At 35.9% G+C, this 16,653-nt stretch overlaps 3 protein-coding genes across 6 annotated transcripts; all 3 read right to left on the reverse strand.

Annotated features, from left to right (window-relative positions):
• Window positions 1–139: 139 nt before the first annotated feature.
• Window positions 140–3,528, reverse strand: LOC110849951 (zinc finger protein 600). The gene is made up of 7 exons (XM_022097434.2): window positions 3,047–3,528; window positions 2,658–2,981; window positions 2,138–2,584; window positions 1,685–1,993; window positions 1,364–1,621; window positions 581–1,030; window positions 140–491 (listed from the first exon to the last, which is right to left on the reverse strand). Exons 1-7 carry the CDS (start codon window positions 3,444–3,446, stop codon window positions 331–333), a joined length of 2,349 nt encoding a protein of 782 aa, XP_021953126.1. The 5' UTR covers window positions 3,447–3,528; the 3' UTR covers window positions 140–330.
• A 697-nt stretch (window positions 3,529–4,225) lies between these two features.
• LOC118435570 lies at window positions 4,226–6,827 on the reverse strand. Its single transcript, XM_035851819.1, has 6 exons — window positions 6,262–6,827; window positions 5,516–5,969; window positions 5,090–5,398; window positions 4,939–5,016; window positions 4,529–4,618; window positions 4,226–4,450 (listed from the first exon to the last, which is right to left on the reverse strand). The coding sequence occupies exons 1-6, from the start codon at window positions 6,798–6,800 to the stop codon at window positions 4,394–4,396; spliced, it is 1,527 nt and encodes a 508-aa protein (XP_035707712.1). The 5' UTR covers window positions 6,801–6,827; the 3' UTR covers window positions 4,226–4,393.
• A 33-nt stretch (window positions 6,828–6,860) lies between these two features.
• LOC110849747 lies at window positions 6,861–14,833 on the reverse strand. 4 transcript variants are annotated; one of them, XM_035851818.1, is made up of 11 exons: window positions 12,005–12,281; window positions 11,858–11,941; window positions 11,288–11,744; window positions 10,977–11,210; window positions 9,976–10,325; window positions 9,830–9,913; window positions 9,547–9,727; window positions 8,776–9,039; window positions 8,369–8,707; window positions 7,615–7,872; window positions 6,861–7,211 (listed from the first exon to the last, which is right to left on the reverse strand). In XM_035851818.1, exons 5-11 carry the CDS (start codon window positions 10,310–10,312, stop codon window positions 6,998–7,000), a joined length of 1,677 nt encoding a protein of 558 aa, XP_035707711.1. In that variant the 5' UTR covers window positions 10,313–10,325; window positions 10,977–11,210; window positions 11,288–11,744; window positions 11,858–11,941; window positions 12,005–12,281; the 3' UTR covers window positions 6,861–6,997. The 4 variants fall into 4 exon arrangements, with proteins under 4 accessions (XP_035707711.1, XP_035707709.1, XP_035707710.1 ...); XM_035851816.1 differs by lacking the exons at window positions 9,976–10,325; window positions 10,977–11,210; window positions 11,288–11,744; window positions 11,858–11,941; window positions 12,005–12,281 and adding exons at window positions 14,035–14,385; window positions 14,481–14,544; window positions 14,674–14,833; XM_035851817.1 differs by lacking the exons at window positions 9,976–10,325; window positions 10,977–11,210; window positions 11,288–11,744; window positions 11,858–11,941; window positions 12,005–12,281 and adding exons at window positions 14,035–14,385; window positions 14,481–14,544; window positions 14,655–14,809.
• Window positions 14,834–16,653: the final 1,820 nt, after the last annotated feature.

Below are 16,653 nucleotides of genomic sequence, written 5' to 3' on the forward strand. Positions count from 1 at the left end.
ACCGATGGCATTATTGTAACTTGAGAATGTGGAAACAAAGAGATCCAAAAATCCATGATTGATTTTCAAAATTTACCTATTTTGAGTAAAATTATTTAAATTTCGTATTTTAAATTTAATATTTACTTTACATTTATCATCCAAGTATTAAAACCATTTAATTGCAACATCGCGTAATAATCGCCGATTATTAATCGGCAATGGTGATTTAATTAGATTTGAATATGCATTTACATAATTAAATTATAAAAATATTGTTTACAATAATTTTGAAATTATTTGCCTGTAAATCACGAACTTTTCGGTATAAAAATATAAATCGTTCCATTTTCATGAATTTTCCACCCCAACCTTTTTATGGCATCTTTTTATGTGATTTCTGTAATAGTCTCGAATTGGGAATTCTTTGGAGCAAACGTGACACGTAAACTGTGTCGTCTTCGTATGAACCGCTTCTTCATGTCGTCGACAATCGTGGCGATTATTGAACTCTGAAAATATTGAGATGTTATTATACATATAATTTAATTTATTATAAAGGGTACAAAGATTTGTATATGTATGCAACTTGTCTACATGCCTTTCTCGCAAAACTGGCAATTCCACACTTTTCCGGAATGATGAGAACTAAGATGGACGGAGAGTCCGCTGTTAGTTTTGTAACTCATGTTGCACCCGGCGTGGGGACAGGCGTACATTTTTCTCGTCCCGTGAGATAACATGTGCTGCTTGAATGACGACTCGTGCTCTCTTCCAGCTCCACAAAGGTCGCAAATGAATTTGTACTTCTTTTCGTGCACCGTTCTCACGTGGACTTGGAGGTAATCTTTTGTAGAGAAGACTCTTAAGCAGGTCTCGCACTGGAGGGCATTCTTCTCTTGAGGAGGTAACATGTCCGCGTGGTGTCGCAGTTTGTGGAAGGCGAGGTAGCGACCTTCGGAAAATGTGGCACTGCAGAATTCACATAGAATGTTTCTCTCGCCAGAGTGGAGGTGAATGTGCCGGTGAAAATATAGGTGGGTGTGACAGGCTGGAAAGGAAGATTAATTAAGTTTCATAATTTAAGTCATACTTCAATCAAGCATATGTAAATAAATCGTGTAAGTTTGAGAATAAAATTTACATTGCTAAAATTGTCTTGTATTTATGTAAATATGAACGATTGGAAACTACTTTTGCAACGTTTTTATAACCTTACGATGAGCTATTTAGTACTAAATTTAAGCAAAGAAAAGCAGCATACAAATTTTAACAAAATTTTGTATAAGTTTGTGCTACATTCTTACATATACATACATAGGTGCAAAAATAATAGGTGCATATATAAATATAGGTGCACATTATTTTGATATTTGGTTGTTACCTAGTCCGCAAAATAGACAGATTCCGCCAACCTTTGTCTTTTTAGGATTCTTTAAAACTTGATGAACTTTTCCCAAGTGAAATTCAAAGCGTGATTCGTCTATAAATTTGCGAGGACAGTGTTCGCACTGGTAGACGGTCATTGTTCCCATGTTACTAAATGGTTCACCAGCATGGACTTGTTCCCCGTGGAGGAGGAGATTTGCCTTGGTCGAGTACGCTTTTGTGCAAAGGTCACACTTGAAATTTGTTTCCAGATCTATGTACAAATTTAAAAATCATTTAGAGATTTGGAATTATAAAGTGTCAAAATTTTCCTCACCAACTTTACTGAAATCGACATTATGCACGACTCTGGAATGTTCATCTATCTCATCCTCGGTCGCCCACCAGGTGAAGCACTGTGAACATTTCCACGGAGTAAGGGTCACATCTTGGGCGAGGAGAAGATAATCGACCCTCTTTTTTGGTTGCATTTTCACCAGGGAATCCTTGAAGTGAAGTACATAGTTGTGATTGGTCAGACCCGCTTTGGTTGAAAATGTGACATTGCACTCGCCACAGGTTTGACTTTGATTTCCAGTCTTATCGTCTTCCTCCTTGACAAGGCTTATGGTTTCCGAATTTTCTCCTAAAAAATGAATAAAATAGGATAGTTGTAGAACCATTACAATGGAAAATCTGGTTACAAATCCAGACTAAAACTTCCACTACTAGCTTGTCTAAAGTTTTTACAACTAATGAGCTCGACGTTAATTTTATTACGTAAACTTACCAGATTGTTTCCCATGAGCAAATTTAGTATGTCTGGTTAACATATTCTTTGTTTTAAACGTCTTTTCGCACGAAGAACAATTAAACTCTCCACCTTCAGGACCAGGATTTACCGGATTTACCACAATTTTCCTAATTCTTCCGTCCGACTCGTACAATCTCTTTTTAAAAAATAAGTCATGCGCCACATTTTGATGTCTCCTTAAAGTGTCTCGTTTAGAGAAGATCTTATCACAAATTTTGCACTTGAACTCTCCATTGAATGCTGGCTCAATAAAATCTTCAAAGCGAGGTTTCCTAATTTGAATGCTTAGCTTTCTTTCCTTGTGTTTCCTATAGAATACGTTGTGTATTCTGTTTTCATGTTTCCGAAGAGTCTTTAATTTCGAGAAGGTTTTAGTACAGTGGTTACAAATAAACAGACCATCTGGTCCGATAGACGGAGATTCTAGAGTTGAAAGAGTATCATACAACTTAAGTCAGTTAATTATTTAATTATATTACAATAATTAATAACTAACCAAGTTTTCTCCTTTTTGATGCCATCGTCTCACCGGAAGTTGATGAATCATCACCGGAAGTTGAAGAATCATCGCCGGAATCTTGGTCGTAATCTGAATCATCATTCTTATCGCCACAGACCACGTCGATGTCATCATCTTCAATTTGATCGTCCGAGTCAATCTCATTCTGAGAAATTTCAAACGGTTCATCCTTAATGGGGACGTTATCCTCTTGACCTTGACCTCCATCCGGGTCCAGGATGGCCTCTGCTTTTAACAAAGGACAAGAAAACTCCTCCTCATCCTCAGGGTCCGGTTTGACGTCGAAGTTGTCGTCCTCATCTAAAATCATATCAAAATTATTATTCTTATTTAATTAACTCTCATCAAAGTTAAACTTCGCTCACCATCATCTCCTTCTTGCTCGAGACAATAACTCCGAATTTCTGCGTGTAGCGAGGTCACGCGGCGACGATGATGGCCTTTGACTTTTATCGTTTTAATCTTTCCTCGTACTTGACCCTTAATATTGGATAACTTCTTTTGTAATTTAACAATTTGACAGTGATACGAGTATGCATCGCGAAGGAGGGAGTTGCACTCGAAACACGTGCTTATCCACGTCGAAGGATCGCCATACTTCTCGAGGTAATTTTCACACCGGAATGTCGACACGTTTAGTAATTTTTGCAAGAGGAAAATCACTTTGACCTGAGACTCCAGATAAGTTAAAGTTTCTGGAGAAATGTTCAAATTTGAGGAGTCATTTTGTATCACGGAGTTATTGCAAATTAGACAGGCTGACATTTTTAAGAAGAATTAGAACAACAATTAAAATTTATGTTTAAGACATTAAACACAAAATTGTGCGATCGGAGTTTTGCTTGCTCTGTTCGCGGTACTTGCTTTCACTTCAGATGACACATTATGAGATTCACATATCACATATCGCTTAAAAATTATGGTTATGCAAATTATAGCACTAGTTGCCAATTGACTTTAAAATTAGTATGAAATTTTACCATTTTTTGTATATGACAAATGAAGTTTCCTCAGTGCAAATTACAATAAGCAATTATTATATGCAATAAAATTGCAGCTCGAATGGACTTGAAAAGAAACAAAGGATGACGAAACTGCATGAATACGAATTATATTATTACGAATTCATTGTTTTCATGCAGTTTAGTAAAAAAAATGGTTTTGCTGAATGTTTTTATACAATCCATTGGAATGGATTGTATAAAGTTCGTCAAAAACGAAGTGTTCGCAAAATTATGACAATCGCTTTCTAATTGCGTAAGAATTACTTGTGCAAAATTTGATTAAAATCTCGCTGAGGTATCATGCAAAACCACTTGCAAAATTTTATTATATTTCATATATACATACTTAAAATTTTATAACACTCGTCCATTCCAAAATGTATTAACATTACGGTACGAGAGTTGCAATAAATTAAATTTACGTACATACGTATAAGTATTTCAAACTTCATCAGAAATAGATATGTATATAACTCAGCAATTAAACATGTAAATTGAATATTAAATACGAATTTTAAGAAATTGAAACGCATGATCTTCATGGTTTAATGAAATGAAATTTTAATTTGAAACGTAACGTTTCATTTTTAGAAATATTATGCAATTACATGTTTCTTAAAATTAACAATTCCCAAAAGTTGTTTCTTCATCTCTGTTCTTTGCTCACCAAATAAGAGTCTCACTCAGCATTGAACAATGTTAACATTTTCATGCTTTGTGAAACTGCATGAAAACGATAAATTGTGTAAAGACTTGTTGAAAAACCTGTGTAAAATGTGGATAAAATTAGCGCGTTTTATTTATTTATGTATAACAGTAACACAAATAAATTTGATTTTGTACCCCTAAAATCAATTGATTATTCAACTTTACATAATCATTCAAGGAAATCTCGGTCGGGTGGTTGATCAACATGTCGTGGATCCTTTTAAGCTGAACAAAGCACACAATTTTTATTGCACAACTTGGAAACACTTTTATGTGTAATAAACAGCTAGATAATTTTATATGTAATTGCATAAGGTTATAAATATTTAAATATCTATGCAGGCATTGGGAACTTGTAAAATCCGTAAGTTTTGTAAAATAATAAAACGGCTTTTTAATCTAAGGATGCATAGATAAGTGTATAAACATAAAAATGGGTGAGCCAATTTTCCTAAGAAATATTTGTAAAAGTTTGTAAGTTTACAAAATTTACGGATTTCACAATGTTACCACGAGCTGCGTGAATTGTTTCACGATTGGATTACCTGCACCCTTTGTTCCAACGAATTATGCAATTGGTTTCCAAGTTCAGCCATCTTGATTTCCACGGCGACACGTTTTTCCTAAATTCATACAGTAAGTGAATTACTGTTCATTTGTAATCAATATTCGTCAATGACGAATCGTCATCATTACCATCTTTGAAATCCAGACGGCGACAGAAATTTTAAAATATAACTTCGTAATATTCATCGTGGCACTGAAACTGATCATCATAGCCTGCATTATTTCCGCTCTTGAATCTCCAACCGGTCCACTTAAAATAGTGACAATTGCAAACAGGGAAGACGCAGAAAAATAAATGGTCACCAAAATTAAAAGCAATTGCTGAAATGCCAAATATCTCCCGCAGTGATGCGCTTGAGAACGAATTTTGGTCAGAATGTGTTCCAATTTTGACGTGTTTATGATAGTGGTTGGGTTTGATGTGAGGTGAACTAGAATCTGTAAATTATAGTAAGAATATCTTCATACTTCACACTTTGATAAGTAATTTGCGCCATAGTTAAACTACTTGTAACATTGGCGGAAGTTACGCAAAAACAATTAAAATAATCTCACCGTTTCGAACCCCACCTCCACCCACTTAAACATGATGATAGCTTTCGTATCCTCCAACCCATAGCAGATCACACCCGAGTACGAATACGCCATTAAAACTATGCAATGAATTGGATACTGCAAATCGAACTCCCACGATGCAATCAGAGTTCCAAAGAACAGTGATGGTAAAATCACGTAATATAAGGACAGGTTGTACTGAAATTTTGAAATACTAGGTTTCTTCTTGTTGTTACTAATTCCACACCATTCTTCAATTTCGTCTTCAATGGAGTTCCATCGATTCAGCCATTTCGCCAAATCGGGCGCTTTCACCCACGCGATTACGTAGTCGATTATGATATGGATTATGGAAATGACCTCGAACGATATCACGATTGTGTTGGTGAGTGGGGAATTTTGTAGAATTTTGATCGACTCCGGATAATCGTTTAGCTGACGTGGATGTGGAAATCTATGTAAATATAAAATTTTAATGTTGTAATTCATTACTAACAATTTTTAAGAGGAAATTCACTCTTAGTAATCCAGTATTAAAATAACACCAGGCAGTATTCATATATTTTGCCCTATCAAAGTGGTAGTGATAAGTATTATCTCGGTATTAAAGTTTTACCACATCGGAGGCAGCGTTTTACGGCCCGTAAAATTTAGTACCAAACGGTAGCAATTTTACTACCGAGTAATTAATACCTGTAGGTAGGACTATACCAGATTTCTAACAGTGTATAAGTATTTACACGTACATTTCACTCGCAGAAAATAATTGGAACCCCATGGTCCCATTTTGCAAGAGGGACACTATGCAAATCGTACTGATGAAGAGGGCAGAACTTAAGGAGAAGAGAAATGGGAGGTTGAGCCATTTGAAGGCGTATTCGACTTGTCGACCTTGGCGTGAATGTGGCTGAATAGTTAATGGACATCGGCCCATGACTCGGAGGAATTTTACGAACGTGGTGAACTGCAGGGTCAAGGAAGGGTGAGAGGGTGGACGTAAGCGTGGACGTTTTAAGGGAAACGCAGTGGTCACGGGTTTTTGTAAAAGTTCCATAATAAGGACAATTCTGAATGATAAAATTTTTTTAAATTTTAGTAGGCTGTTTCGAGCTGAGAAAATGATTAAATAGGGAACTACATTACTTGTGTATATGTACACAGGAAAATCAATACAATCAATATATACTCCTGTTGGGTGGGGTAAATAATTAGCTAATAGATTCAGAAAATTAAGATAATGGCGTATAGCTATGAGTATGTATAACATAAATATGTATATAAGCATATATACTTCTACATGTGTACAGCACCCAAGCAAAAGTTTAAACAACCTGTGTGCTGCAGGTTCCGAAGGCTTCAGTTTAAATTTTATTCAGTTATCATAGTTAAGTCTTATTTTGTACACAATTTAACTGACTTGGTTCAGAAAAATAGAAAGAATTGAATTTATAATTCAACTAGGCTTTCTGCTGCTCCGTTTACTCAAGAAATTTCTTCTCCATTATTACGATCGTTTACAGCACATGATTTTCTCATTCGTCGAATATTTCTGAAAAGGGTTTCATCATCTGGTAAGGCTTGAATAACTTCTGCGGAATACTTGGCTTTCACAGTCGAAACAATTTTAGTTGGACCGATGTGAGGATTTTTAAGTGCTTCTGCTTTCAGCTCGTTCCTTAGATTGTCAACTTGAACTCTAAAATGTAGCACAAAAATGTATATGTATGTAACACGATTAATTTCCTTATTAAATATTGTGGGTATTCACGTCACTCAAAAATGTCACCTCGCAACATATCTTTCCAACTTTGCGATGTTTCAGAAATCGGTGTCGTGGACAAATTATTTTAAATGAAAATACATAAACTGAAAATGAGTGGAGAAATGAAAATTCGACGACTTTACGAAAAAATTGTTCACGACTATAATAGATACTTTCTTGCATATTTCGTAGAGAATTAAAGGCGATCTAATTGGTTGTCGCATCGTAAATCTTCGAAAACATCGCAATGCTACCAAGTAAATATGTTGCGAAACGACGTTTACGGCGGTTACGAAGTTGACGTGAATCCCCACATACATTGTGCCAAGTTACTCACTCGAATGACGATTTCATACAATTATGTTTTTTTGAAACAGTCAAGGTGTCGCTACCCGTTTCGCTAGTACTTTTGATAAGGCGGCCGGCACATTTTCTCTTCCTACATTTCCAATACTCGCGAAGACCGCCTTTCACACCCTTCTCCAAGGTGTATGAATAATTTTTATATTGTAAACAAGGCTTATTCCTTTGGGTGAGACTAATATTAAATGACATATTTTCAGGCGTGGTGGGATCTTCTTCCTCATCTCCAGATCTGCAAATATAGTTAACAATCCAATTCATAGGAGGAATTAAATGGCACGAATATGAATTCTGCAGAAGTTTTCATTGCTGATACAAATACAGATTCTTTACGCAGTATTTAATGCAAATTTTGTAAAATAAAATTACAAACAATGGAAGGCTCCCAGCCTATACTCTCAGATTTTGATCAAATTAGCGTTAATCGATCACCAATTTAATTAATGTGAAATTTGGAGAAGACACGACCTTAGGTTTGGCAGATACATATATAGATTGTATGCAAAGAGTAAATTTTGAAAGTACGAAATTAGTTATCTTTAAAGCACGTTTTCTCCTCTTTGGATGCAATCAGCTAGCAACGCCTGTTCAATGACAAATAAACAAGTTGCCCAGAGCCTATCCTTTACAAGCCCATGCTAATTAAATTTGAGATCGAGTGGCAATATTGCCAAAATCCGAGAGGCTTCGCTGGAAGACCTCCATTGCCAGTTTGCATCTTATCTTACTCTGTCGTATCATTTCGCAATTTTTTATCCTCATTAGCTTCATTGATTGATGGGTGCGTTTCAATAAATTCAATCGAATCCGGAATTATTTCAGCATCATCCATGTCAAACAAATTGTCACCGTCTTCCTTATTTCCTTCTCTACTTTTAGGATCGTTTGCACCACAAGTTCTTCTCATTCGTCGTAAACTTGACAGAAGGGTTTCATCGCTATGTAAGGCCTGAACTACTTCTGCGGAATACTTGGCTTTCACAGTCGAAATAATTTTCCTTGGACCGACGAGGGGATTTTTAAGTGCTTCTGCCTTTAGTTCTTCCCTTAGATTTTCAACTTGAACTCTAAATAAAATTTAGGATATACACAGATGAATAAAATTCCTAATTAAATATTGTGCAAAATTACTCACTCGATTGCCGATCTCATACAATTATGTTCTTTTGAAATAATCATGGCGTCAGCACTCGTGTTGTTAATACTTTTGATAAGACGGCCGGTACATTTTCTCGTTCTACATCTCCAATACTCTCGAAGACCACGCTTCTTGGACGAGGTGTATGAATAATTTTGATATTGTAAACATGGCTTGTTCCTTTGGGTAGCAACAACATTAAATGGCACATTTTCAGGCGTGGGGGGATTATAGTCGGGGTCTTCGTCGTAATCTTCAGATCTATGAAAATAAGTAAAAATTCTGTTCATATGAGGAAGTAAAAAGAACAAATTTGTGTTTTGCAGAAATTTTCATTACTGATAAAAAGTCAAAATTATCTTCCTCCGAAAAACTTTACGACTACAGATTCTTTACGTAGTATTTAGTGCAAATTAAAAAAATATACTGCTCACAATGGAGGTCTCCCAGCATCTGCCCTGAGATTAAGACCAATCTGGTGTCAATCGGTTACAAATTTAATTAATATGAAATTCGCAAAAGCCACTGCCAAATGCTCGTGGTTGGCAGATACATATTTGCTTTCAGAGGATAATACGGGCGTTTTTGGAAAGCTCAATACTTTTGGGCACGTTTTCTCCTCTTCGGATGCAAATTGTGCTGCCAAACCTCCAGATTGTGTCTTTTGCGAATTTCATATTAATCTTTGAGACCGAGTAGCACTTACTTGGTCAAAGTCGAATGGAAAAGGCTGGTAGAACCCCATTGTCAGTTTGCATTATATCTTACTCAGACTCTGTTATATTATTTGGCAATTTGTTATCATCATTAGCCTCACTGCTTGATGAGTGCATTTCCCTAAAGTCCACAGAATCTGGAATTATTTCAGCATCATCCATGTCAAACAAATCGTCATGCTCTTCCTTAATCTCGACGTCGTCATTAGAAGTTATCGTTTCTCGTATGGAATCTGTAAGTTCCAGCAAAAATTATTTTATAAATAGGCAGTTTCTAAATTTATTGTAAATTATGGCTATGTGGAGCTTTACTAAAACCAACACTGACAACTGACCGTTATTAAATTCTTTTACACCTTCCACTTCTATGAGTTTTGCTCTTTTTAGATTAGAATTTCTCTGACTGGTTCGTCGTGACCCTGTAAAAAATTTATAACTTTATCAAGTTTGGAAATTTATGCAGATAAAAATATTGAGCAACCTTTTTGCTCAAGGTTTGGCTGGATCCTTCCCAATTTAATCCTCGCCCCCTCCAAAAGAACGTCCAATTGTGCTTGAAGGATAATAATTTCCTGCCGGAGGTCATAAACATCCCTAATCGTTGTTAGACAGTTGGTACAGGATTCAATATTTGTCGTAAAGTCGGCGTAGACCGAGTCGGCCAGGTTTTTCTGCAAGTCCGTCGTCATCAACAAAGTCTTAAAGAGTGTCGTCAATTTGGCGTAGCGACGACGCGGCTGCGCTTCCGAGGCGAGGTCCGGTAATCCGCAGATAAAACAAGCACCACCGTCACCTCTGGGCTGTGGTATTGACGCCATTTGTTGCTCAACTCTGAAAAAATTGAATCAGAACTTTTATTACTGTTAAAATTCTTGCAAAATTTCTGCATATCAATTAATTGAGTCTAATTAAACTTTATGAATAATATAATAAATTTAGTAATTACGATCGGCATTAATTAACAACAGTCTTCTTCCAATAGAAATAAAGAAATTGCAAATTGTAAATATTGTTGTGAAAATCACGCCCAATTTAATGACACTTTATGAATGTAAATTAGAGAACGAATTGGTTTTTAAAAAATCAGAATTTGTGACATTGTTGACGACAAACTATTTCGTAAATTTTTCGATTCAATTTGGTTTCCTATTATTTCACAACCTGCTGATGTTTACTTTGGAAGAGTGATGGCGAGATTCGAGGGTAAAATCTATGAGAAATGTGAGAATCGAGAAATGAATAAGTTGAGATTTTCATGATAAGATCACGCATTCATGGATCTATCCTTTGATTTTCTGTCTCTACCCGTGGCTGTATTTTGATAATTACCTATTAAATGTTCAAAAACAAAAGTTTAAACGTCCGGTATGCTGTAAATTCACAGCCTTTTTATTTAACCATCATGTTTGCGTCTTATTTTGTACATACTTAATTTAACTGGCTTGATTACGAAAAACGGAGAGAATTGAATTTTAACTTAACCAAGTTTTCTGCTGCTCCGTTCACAAAATTCCTTCTCTACTACTCAGCTCATTAACAGCACAGGTCCTTCTCGTTCGTCGAATACTTGACAGAAGTGTTTCATCGCTAGGTAAGGCCTGAACTACTTCTGTGGAATATTTAGCTTTCACAGTAGAAACAATTTTAGTTGGACCGATGTGAGGATTTTTAAGTGCTTCTGCTTTCAGTTCTTCCCTTAGATTGTCAACTTGTACTCTAAAATTTAAATTTAGCGTAAAAATATAAGATGAATTTTATTATTAACCGAACTATTTAAATATTGTGGCACTCACTCAATTGCAGATCTCATACAAGTATGTTCTTTTGAAATAATCATGGCGTCGCTACTTTTGTTGGTAATACTTTTGATAAGCCGGCCGGTACATTTCGTCGTCCTACATTTCCAATACTCACGAAGACCACGTTTCTTATATGAGATGTAGGAATAATTTTTATATTGCAAACATGGCTTATTTTTTTGGGTAACGCTAACGATTGTCCAAGATTTGACAATGAGGACTCCCAAGTCCCAGCATATTAAGCGCACTCCATCCTCAGTTTATATTTGGTCTTACTCTGTCGTATTATTTGGCAATTTGTTATCATCATTGGTTCCACTACTTGATGAGTGCATTTCCATCAATTCCACCGAATCTGGAATTATTTCGGCATCATCCATGTCACACAAATTGTCACCCTCTTCCTTAATTTCCACGTCATCATTAGAAGTTATCGTATCTCGTACGGAATCTGCAAGTTGGAGCAAAAATTATTTTACAAATAGACAGTTTCTAAATTTATTGCAAATTATGGATATGCGACCATTTACAAAATCACCATTTTGCATTCAACAGACAACTGACCATTATTAAACTCATCTATGATCTCCGTTTCAATGAGTTGTGCTCTTTTAAGATTAGAATTTCTCTGACTGATTCGCCGTGACTCTGTAAAAGTCATAACTGTGTATTAACTTTGAAAATTAATGTTGAATAAAATTTTTGAGCAACCTTTCTCCAGGTTTGACTTGATCTTTCCCAATTTTATCCTCGCCCCCTCCAAAAGTCCGTCCAATTGTGTCTGCAACGTAACAATTTCCTGTCGAAGGTCGCACACGTCTTCAATTGCCCAAATTAATGACACCTTGATGGATGTAAACTAGAGAACGAATTGGTTTTTCAAAGACTCAAAATTTGTGATATTGTTTTTGTTGTGCACAAACTATTTCGCAAATTTTTGGATTCAATTTGGTGTGTTGTTATTATTTTCTGACAAGTGATGGCGAGATTCGAGGGTAAAATCTTGCATGAGAAATGTGAGAATCCATGAAATGAACGCCACGTTGCTGAGACTTTCATGCATTTTTAGTTTTGTTCTCATAATTTGATAACATATTATTGTTTTAGGGTTTTCAGCTTTATTTAGTATTCAGATGAAAATGAAAACTGGTGTATATTAGAGATTTTACAATACGAAAAGGCTAATAGAACCGTCACCGTCTTCATTTGGTAAATAGGGTGAAATTTCCACGGGTCCGTTTACTTTTTGAGTTGGGATGGTGGTAACAAATTGTCTCGGGAAACAATGAACGCAACTTTAAGTAGTAATTTTACAATGTTAAAAAAACATTTCCTGCATTTACAATTTGAGGCAACCATGTCACAAAAAATATTCATATGACATTTATTACAAAAATATCATTTAAACTTCAAACCATTACAATTATTTACTTACTCCTGATACATATGCATGTAGCAAATCCTCAGCGTTTTTTATATGTCGCCAGAAAATTAACTAATTGAGATCTTTTAGGTAGTTCTACTACTCCTCCCCGCCGCAATGTGCTCAGAATAGCGCGTGGTTTCTTCGTCCCACTCTCTAACAGCTTGATAATTTCCTGCTTCAACTCCTGTGATATACCTGTTCAAGAAATTATTTTGTAAAGTATTTTATCAATTTAATGGCGCTGTGTACAATTTAAATAATCCGGCAACAAGGTATTATCATGCAGTGACAATATATGTTACTTCAACAACATGATAATTACCACGGTTTGCTTTATTCCTAGCGTGGTAATAAAACAAGTATCCACTGAGGTACCAAATTTGTTACCAGGGCAGTATAGCTAAATAATCCCTGGTAATTGCCTTGTTACCGAATGAGTTAAACTATGGAAATTTCTAACCTCTGCCTTTTTTCGGGACGTGGTCGTGTTCACCAATTGTTTTTTCCACGTACATAACGGTACTGTTCGATGGATGGTTAATTCTCCATTTGGATGAACAAGACCTCGACTGCTTGCAAACAAATGCTACCATTATACCCTCTTTAGTTTGATATGTGTTTTTGTAGACCCAGCCTCCCATCTCGAAAATGTACTTTCTTGCTTCCTCCATACTGTTGAAGTCAACAACGTTCTCCCAGTCCATAATTTTTCGGCTTTTTTTGGTTACTACGTTTTCCCCGTCAGACTCAGATGAAGACGTGTCATCATCACAATTTAAGATTTCGGTAATTTGTGGCATCGTTTTTTGGTCTAAAGAACTTGATAAGTCTGGATTTACTTTCTTAAAAGATTTGCTGGCGCTGGAGGGAGGAATGTAATCGCTGTCGTGGTCTTGTGTCTCGTCCTCAGATCTAAAATTAAAGTTAAAATTTCTTGATAAAAAAAGCAAAATTTTGCTAAATTTGAATTTTAGAAAATTCTTTAAATTATTTCTTCAACTACCCCAATATTTATCGATAATATTATGCAAGTTGCTGAATAGCTTAAATCTTACTCACGGCGAATTATTTCCAAATTCTGCATCTTCCATCATTTCATGTTCTATTGATGGCTCAATTTCTGTGGAATCGACGAAATCTGGAATTATTTCACAATCCTGGAACTCTTCTTTGACTTGAACCACTTCGTCTTCCTCCCCCATCAACTTTTTTCCTTTCCGAGAAGAAGTTCTCTCGCTAATTCGTGATGCTGTCAAAAATTCAAAAAATTACTAGTATGAAAATCTACTTATGCAGAATGCAAACATTATGCAACCTTTTTGCTCAAGGTTTGGGTTTGGCAGGATATTTCCCAATTTTATTCTCGCCCCCTCCAAAAGTCTGTCCAGCTCCGTTTGCAACGTGACAATTTCCTGCCGAAGGTCGCAAACATCCTTAATCGTCGCCAAACAGTTGAAGCAGGATTCAACATTTATCGTAAAATCGGAGTAGACCGAGTCGGCCAGGTTTTTCTGTAAGTCCGTCGTCATTACCAAGGTTTTAAAGAGTGTCGTCAATTCGGCGTAGCGACGACGTGGCTGTGCCTTCGAGGCGAGGTCAGGTGACCCGCAGATAAAGCAAGGACCACCATCGGAAAGGTCACATTTGGTCGCCATTTCCTGCTCGACTATGAAAAAATGATAAGGTCAGTATATTTTGCGAATTTTCTGTAAACTGAATATTTTTGTAAAAATTTAGCTGCATAATAATAAATTTCCTTACAGATTTATTCAATTTTGGAACTTTCCTAGGAATTCCGGGAAACAATTAACTAAAGTTGTCTTCGCTACAGAGAATGATAAAAATATAAGAACATGCCTAAAGTTAATAATTCGGTTATGATTTTTGATTGATTTAGACGTTTATTCAAGTGTTAATAGTAATCAGTTTACAAACCTGGATAAACAATATTTACCTTATCTTTGGTACGGATCCAAATTAGAGAAAATTTGCGTCGAATTATGATATTGAGCAAATTCCATAAATTTTGAATGTTTTGTTTTGTTTTATTTTTATACGCTCAAACTGCGGACAGAATCTTGCGAGTAAAATCCCGGGTGGCAAATTTGAGACTTTGTTCAGCTTGATTTTCCGTGTGGTCTTTTCATGCGCTTTTTCATGAGTGAGATATTTTGACGTGTAATTTTTCTGAAGATGCAAATTAAGTAATATTTTTGTGTAACAGTTTTTGGAATACATAATGTAATTTGTCACTATGTATCTTAGTATTTATATGAACAACTTCAAGATCTCATTATTTCAATTCAAACCCCATCTTCACAAATTTAAACATTGCCTTTGCATCCGTTGTAAATATGTCATATTTACACGAATATGAATTCATATAAATATACTGTTATTAAAACTATGTAATAAATTGGATCGTCCATGACGCAATACAAAGATCAGTCAGGGTAAAATACAAGACCAAAATAGGTGAAAAGCATGCAAGCAGTGAATTTTAGCTAAGTAATTTCTAGCTAGTTTTGAACCAATTATTTCAATTTGAAATTTTCAAAAATACATATATATCAAATTAACGGTCCGAAAAAAGTAAAGCCTTTAAGTTCAAATTGCTACCCTAATTTGTCTCTCTTATATAAATAAAATAGAATTATATGTACATAGTATCCATCTTGGAACTTGCATTTATGCAACTCCACCATGTCTCAATTTACATACATTTTTGGTTAAGGTTTGTCCAATTTTATTAATTTTTATTTGATCCAATGACGTATGTAAATATTAAATGTGTGCCCAATTTCTCCGTGTAAATATGTTCATCTTGTAATAGTTCAATGTACACATGAATTTTACTCGTACATATTTAGCCAGTTCCCAAAATTTTACCAAACAACTCTTAGCAAATAATACATGAAGATTTCAGTCAAAATTCGGCTACATAACTAAATAACCAATATTTTCGTAGACATGTCGACGAAATTACTCTGGGAAAGCTTTGCCCTCCATGCAAAACTATTCCCGTTCCATCACATTTTCCCGATCGGAATAAACGCCAAGAAGCACGCCTTATTTTGCAACACGAGGTCACAAATGATACTGATTTCTGCCATAGCAACGGCACTAACTTTCACCTGGGTCGTACTTGTCCCCATCTATTTGCACAATTTCCACGACTTTCCCTCTCGGGCGGATAACTATTCAGTGATTTTGTTCGTGACAGGAGTTTGCATAAGTTGTGACGCCATTGCTACGCTGATCTATGTCCTAATTTGGTTACACCCTGACGCCATCGTTAAAGGATTCAATGTCATTGTGAGGATTGCAGAGTTAAATCTCAATCTGGTAAGCTTGTCCCGTTTCCAGTTTAAGATTTTTGTAAATAAAATTTTGACCAAAATTTCAGAAATATCCATCGACAAGGAAACTTCCTACCTGACAGCGTACATGGTCAACAAGTTGATCCTCTTAATGGGCAGATCAGTCTACATTTGCGCCCTATTTTTCATCCTATCCGACTTCGACACGACTTACTTTTTCCTCCGAGAAATCGGTATATTTCCAAAAGACCGAAAAATTTATCTCTCCGAAAGACTTTTCTCTTACCTGATGCGATTTCCTTTTGCTGTGTCCTCTCTAACCAAAATTTTCGGGATCATTTCCTTCGTCATTATCATCTCCATAATCCTGCTCCAAATCGGGGCACGGTTCATTGTCGAACAATTTCACGAATTAAGGGATGAAATGATTACAAGTGTGGGAAATGTGAGACTGAGGACGCTATACATTAGCCTGTTAATCGGGATGAATTTGCTCTCCGCGCTACAAGCGCCCATAACCGCGGCGCTGATGGCGTTTGGTTACCTGCTAATTGTCATCGGCACGATTGCCACGATTCGAATGTGGGACGTTATTCCGATGCCGGTGTATCTTA

Source organism: Folsomia candida, unplaced genomic scaffold, assembly GCF_002217175.1.
Source record: "Folsomia candida strain VU population unplaced genomic scaffold, ASM221717v1 Fcan01_Sc005, whole genome shotgun sequence".
NCBI classification, from domain to species: domain Eukaryota; kingdom Metazoa; phylum Arthropoda; class Collembola; order Entomobryomorpha; family Isotomidae; genus Folsomia; species Folsomia candida.

What these genes read in the sequence shown, in the direction of transcription:
- LOC110849747 (XM_035851816.1), bottom strand. Translation starts at nt 14,374, where the DNA reads ATGGCGACCAAATGTGACCTTTCCGATGGTGGTCCTTGCTTTATCTGC. An exon ending in TTGCGAAATGATACGACAGA is followed by an intron (nt 7,873 to 8,368) that starts GTAAGATAAGAT and finishes CTATATTTGCAG; the next exon opens with ATCTGGAGATGAGGAAGAAG. An exon ending in TGTATGAAATCGTCATTCGA is followed by an intron (nt 7,212 to 7,614) that starts GTGAGTAACTTG and finishes GCTACATTTTAG; the next exon opens with AGTTCAAGTTGACAATCTAA.
- LOC118435570 (XM_035851819.1), bottom strand. Translation starts at nt 6,800, where the DNA reads ATGCTTATATACATATTTATGTTATACATACTCATAGCTATACGCCAT. An exon ending in TGGAGGTGGGGTTCGAAACG is followed by an intron (nt 5,399 to 5,515) that starts GTGAGATTATTT and finishes TATAATTTACAG; the next exon opens with ATTCTAGTTCACCTCACATC. An exon ending in CGTTGGAACAAAGGGTGCAG is followed by an intron (nt 4,619 to 4,938) that starts GTAATCCAATCG and finishes TGCTTTGTTCAG; the next exon opens with CTTAAAAGGATCCACGACAT.
- LOC110849951 (XM_022097434.2), bottom strand. Translation starts at nt 3,446, where the DNA reads ATGTCAGCCTGTCTAATTTGCAATAACTCCGTGATACAAAATGACTCC. An exon ending in ATCAAAAAGGAGAAAACTTG is followed by an intron (nt 2,585 to 2,657) that starts GTTAGTTATTAA and finishes TTTCAACTCTAG; the next exon opens with AATCTCCGTCTATCGGACCA. An exon ending in TGTCGATTTCAGTAAAGTTG is followed by an intron (nt 1,622 to 1,684) that starts GTGAGGAAAATT and finishes ATTTGTACATAG; the next exon opens with ATCTGGAAACAAATTTCAAG.